General features: G+C 39.6%; 1 protein-coding gene across 1 annotated transcript in view; it reads left to right on the forward strand.

Moving 5' to 3' along the window:
• CEP120 (centrosomal protein 120) overlaps positions 1-5696 on the forward strand; it is an 88653-nt gene that overhangs the window by 32488 nt on the left and 50469 nt on the right. Inside the window, exons 7-10 of the mRNA XM_019516815.1 lie at positions 281-505; positions 755-956; positions 3280-3457; positions 4998-5147. Coding sequence (XP_019372360.1) covers positions 281-505; positions 755-956; positions 3280-3457; positions 4998-5147 — 755 coding nt within the window. The remainder of the gene's footprint in view (positions 1-280; positions 506-754; positions 957-3279; positions 3458-4997; positions 5148-5696) is intronic.

Raw genomic sequence — 5696 nt, forward strand, 5'->3', positions numbered from 1 at the left:
TTGGACATTTTTAATTCATACATGCATGCAAAACATGAATTCTGCTCTCTGTGTGTCACAATGACTACTTTAGGGCAATCTTCATCCAGCTGATCTGGAGGATCTAGATCCCCTAGATGCCACTCCAATCTTTTGTATTAAACTTAAAGGGAATGAGAATTTTTTATCTTTACCCATTTGCTAGAAAGAGGTTCAATGTCAGACAATGCAATAGGAGAAGTATGTACATACATCTCACCTATTTCTGCATACCCCCTTTTTCATTTTGTTTTTTAAATAGATCCATCTTTGCTGTGGGGACCAGTCTCTTGGAAGCACTGAAATACCACTAGCTGGTTTGTTGAAGAAAGACATTGTAGAGTTTGAACATCCTCTGGCAGTTGAAGAGGCATTCATCCTTGTTCCACCAAATCGAGCCAAGCAAAAACTGCCACCGTTGCCTTCTGATCTGGCTCCTACTGTTGGGGTATCTGTAACCTTGCAAAAGGAAAACATGCACTCACAGGTATGAATTACTCGTTTTTAATTTTGATTTAAATATGGTTTTAAGAGTTATAATGAACTTAACTCTTATTTTGAAAAACCGTGTATTACATTTTAAAGCACAAAAGGAAAACCAAGAGAAAAAAATACAATATTTTTATTACTTTTTAATTAACTTCTTCTTTGCTTACCTATATCATTAAAATATCAAATTACATAGATATTTTAAAGAATATGTATACACATTTAAAACCATTTGATTTTTGTTTAGCCTTTGCTTCAGTTAGTCACTCAGACTGAGGCAGAACACTCGCAGAGAAGAGTTGGCTCCCCCACAAGGGAAAAAAGCAGCAGCCCAGAGCACAGATCCCAGAATGCACCAAATGGCCAATTCCCTCCCACAAAGGATGAAGCAACAGAAAGTGAAGCGGAAAGTCTTCAGTCTGACAAGGGCACAAAACTAAATAAAAAAGGTATGTGTTGTTATAACGAGGAATGCTCCTGGAACCATTCTGTCTCCTCGATCACATTCATAGATTCATAGATTCATAGATTAAGGGTCGGAAGGGACCTAGTAGATCTTCTAGCCCGACCCCCCACCAGGGCGGGAGAACAACAAAAAAACCCCAAAAAGAGAAACGGGACTCAAACGAGTCCAGCCAGGTAGGCATCCAGCCTCTTCTTAAAGACCCCCAGGGTAGGGGCCAGCACCACTTCCCTTGGAAGTTGGTTCCAGCTCCTAGCCGCCCTAACTGTGAAGTAGTTTTTGCGGATGTCCAATCTATACCTCCTCTCCATCAACTTGTGCCCATTACTCCTTGTTATGCCAGCGGGCGCTAGGGGAAACAGCGTCTCCCCCAAACCCTTCTGGTCCCCCCTAGTGAGTCTATAGACGGTCACCAGGTCCCCCCTCAGCCTTCTCTTGTGGAGGCTGAACAGGTTCAGGTCCCGCAGTCTCTCACTGTAGGGTCTGCCCTGTTGTCCCCGGATCATGCGGGTGGCCCTCCTCTGGACCCTCTCCATGTTGTCCACATCCCTCTTGAAATGGGGCGCACAGAACTGGACACAATACTCCAGCTGTGGCCTGACCAGCGTCGCGTAGAGGGGGAGGATCACCTCCTTGGCTCTACTCGAGATGCACCTGTGGATGCACGACAAGGTCCGGTTAGCCCTGCCAACGATGACCTCGCATTGTCGGCCCATGTTCATCTTGGAGTCAATAATGACTCCAAGATCCCTTTCTGCCTCCGTGCTCTCGAGTAAGGAGTTCCCCATTGTGTAAGTGTGCTGCTGGTTCCTACTGCCCAAATGCAGCACCCTGCACTTGTCCGTGTTAAAACGCATCCTGTTCCTGTTAGCCCACCCCTGTAACCTATCCAGATCCCTCTGCAATCTCTCCCTCCCTGCTAGCGTGCTCACCTCCCCCCAGATTTTGGTGTCATGTGGATCCCTTTTTTATGGGGATATTTAATACTAAAAGTTAACGCATATTTAAAAAAGAAGAAGACAGTAACAGCCGAAAATAAGTGGAAGAGCCAGTGCTCAGTAATCAATGTTCTGTTGGTCACTGGTAATTTATTAACAATAATTTGAAATACACTGCTATAAATCAGGGGTTGGAACATATTGACAGTGGGCCAGATCTGGCCTGTGGCAGAATTCCCTACAGCCCTCAAAGCAGCTAGAGGCTTATAGAGTATCCACAACCACACACTTCTTCCAGCCTAATAAGACACTACTTGTCCAAGGCGTGGTGTCAGGGCAGCCAACAGCTAGGGGGTTAACACAGTCCCCCTACTACACGCACTGCCTTTCTCACTGCTGTTGAAAATTTCCGAAGATAGAGGTTCCACAAGCTCTGTAGGTAGCTTATTCCAAATGCTTAACCACCCTCATGGTAAGAAAGTTGTTTTTTAATACACAACTTGAAATTTCACTTTTTTTAATTTAAGTTACTTCTGTAAACAGCTTCCTTTGTATTTGAACATTGTAATCAAATTCTCCTTCAGTCTTTTCTTCTCCAGGCTAAGAAATCCCAGTGCTTCCAACCTTCTCTCACAAGTCATACCTTTAATGTTTTGTTGCTCTCCTTTGGAGTCTTTCTAATTTATTTCTTCTCTCTTTTGAATTGTGGTGCCATTATTGATTTGCATATTCCGGGTGAGGCCTTCACCAGTACTGAGTAGTGAAAGAATCATTTTACTTGACTTGCAAGAGACACTCCTGTTCAAACAACCCAGTATGTTATTGGCTTAAGGCAGGATAAAGTGGCACCTTTATATACTAATTCCATTCAGAAACTAATTAGCTTTCATAGGCAATGGCCCACTTCATCAGTGACTCTTATGACAGTGATTTTTAACCAGGGTTCTGCGAGATCTTTTTAAGGGTGCCATGGAGTACCATGCAATGTTAACACTGTTAGGGGTACAAACATGATTCACAAGATTAAACCCAGAGATTTCAAATAGGAATCCCTAGTGTACTGTAAAAATATTCTGACGGCTTGTGGCCTTTGTAACAGAAGAATTGTTTTGTTGGTTTTCTATACTCAAAAATGAGTGAGAACTCACATTTTGAGGGGTGCCTTGAGTCTAATGAAACTGAGAACAAGCCAAATACTGGCTTGTTTTGCAACAAAAGTATCCTGTTGATTCCTTTTCAGCTTATAGTCTACTATAAATCTCAAGTCCCTTTCTCCAGTATTGCAGCCTAGCTAATCATTCCCCAATTAGTAGTGTTTTAGATGGAACAGAAGATAAAGCTGTTTAAAACTCCCTTGTATTATAATTTCAGCTTTGACTTCTCCAACATCTGTTTCTCAGTCCAACCCTCAGCCTGCATCCAGTGCTTCTGAGTCTACTTCAACGCAAAAAATTGTAGTGCCCGCAGCATCGCATCATTTTTGCTTTTCAATAGATTTACAGAGTATTCATAATCTAGATGTTGGATTTCCAGTCAACTGCATGTTAAGGTATGTTATATTTTATTTGCTGATTGTGCTGTTAGTAGTGATACTGATTCTCTTTTTCCAGATAAAAAGAAAGAAATACACAACTTGGAAGTATTGGTAATAGAGGTTGCCATACCTTTTCACTTCAAGTAGCTGCTTATCAATGATGAGTGAAGCATTAAAATATCAGGCCTTTTCATAACAAAAAATGTTCTGAGAATAGCAGGATATAAAGTAATATTTTACTTTTATTGGATTTTCTTATTATACCTATCACTAAGATCTCAGCCCAAATGATACCAGTCATTACTCAGGCCTTAGATAAGAGAAGATGGTTACTATGTTTTGTACCTACTTTTTCAGAATGAGCGTTAGTAGCCTTGCCCACTTATTCTTCATCCAATAATGGTTCTCTGTGGAGCTTATTGTAGTTCTTTTGCTAAGGCACAGATTACCACAACCTGATTTTTATGGCTGAGTGGGGTCCTTTGGATTCTCACATTTTGAGAACACGTTTTGGCAGTCTGTTCCTATCGGGAAAAGGAAAAAATGACATAACTGTTCATTTTTACAAAGCTTTCTTCTAGAAGAGCTCTCCCAAATTGTTATCCTGTATTGCATGTAGCATTTTCATTAAAAATAAAAAGTAATTTTTTCTATTTTAGATGCTTCAAAATGTGTGGCTGCAGCTGTTGATTTCCCCAGAAGCTGAAGACTAAAATAGTCTAACTAGTAATCTGTACATATTCATTTAATTTCCTGTTTGTTTTGGAGTCTAGCTTCATTTTAAGTTGGAACAATTTAAACAACAGTACATACATGCACTACTGGGGAATGATAGTCTTGTCAGCAGCAGTATCTGAGACAGATTTTCTGTTCTGTTGGTCAGCTGGCTGATAGCATTAGTAAAATAGTAATTGGCCTTCCATTGATCATTAATATAATGTCACTGGGTGCTGGTTCAGGATAATATTGTGTGGTATTCCGTGGGAATCAAAAAATATTTCAAAGGCTTAGCTCTGACTTCAAAATATGCATTTAAAATGGGTTAGAAATCTATCTTCTTGTAATTTTAAACATTAAATATAATCTCATTTGTGGCTAATTTCTTTTTTTTAATGCTTGTTTGATGCAGTCTAAATAAGATAATAAGATTTAGTCTCCCACAGTGCTTTCAGAAGGCATATGTGTGAAAATCTAAAAGTTTTTAAATAATAGTAATATTTAACATTTTACCCATGAGTCTGAATATTAGCGGTGCCTGTTAAGCCCATGGCTCCATTCAAACAACAATGAATTTGGGGCTCTTATCTTGTATTATTAAAGCCAGGAGCCTGGAGTGTCAGTGTCTGATCTGACTCTTTGGATGTTGATTTTTTGATTTTTAATTTTAGTTGTGTATACAGAGTCTACAGGGGGAGTCTTGATTTATCAGTTGATGACACTAGTAACTTAAGATTTTCTTTAATACTCTTACATCAGTTACACAAATTGGATGAGCAGGTTTGTCTTAGTCAGGAAACCTATTCTAATTGTGCTTTTTTTTATCTCTTATCATTAGGTACTCATATCCGTTTTTTGGTAGTGCAGCTCCGATTATGACAAATCCTCCTGTAGAAGTGAGGAAAAACATGGAAGTCTTTCTTCCTCAGTCTTATTGTGCGTTTGACTTTGCAACTACACCTCATCAGCTTCAAGAAACTTTCCTCAGGTAGAACTTGCTTGTTTTTTGTTTCTCTTTAATTAGAGGGAGTATTACTTAACTGTGTGTTCAATATAGAAATATAGTAACAAATGGCTTAATGTATCATAAATTTGTATAAATGAGATGCTTTTCTTGTCTTCTAAGGTGTACATGCTACAATTCAATAGTACTTGCTTACATTGGATGGGATTTTTAATTCAATGATTGTTTCCAATAGAGGCATCCATTTGCATTAATTCTTATCAAAGTGAAAGTTATATAATCTAGCCTTCAAAAGCAGGTTCAGTTTTGCAGTTCTATAGCAAGATTTCTGTGTGCATAACCTACTTTGGCAGTCAAGCCACCAGAAATTTGCAAAATACAGTGGTTGTCAGGAGGATTAGCAAAACTATATGGATTAGAGCAGTGATATTTCAGCCTACTGTATAATGGGGGAATTGGAGAGAACCATGCCTGCAAGTGATATCAAGAGATAATCTAGTCCAGTCCTCTTGTAGCATATGCGGCGGGAGAAAATATTATTGAGGGGGAAGGGGGCTGAGTGAGTGTGTGTGT

The sequence above is a fragment of the Gavialis gangeticus genome, unplaced genomic scaffold (genome assembly GCF_001723915.1).
Source record: "Gavialis gangeticus isolate Ggan-Ray unplaced genomic scaffold, GavGan_comp1, whole genome shotgun sequence".
NCBI classification, from domain to species: Eukaryota; Metazoa; Chordata; order Crocodylia; family Gavialidae; genus Gavialis; species Gavialis gangeticus.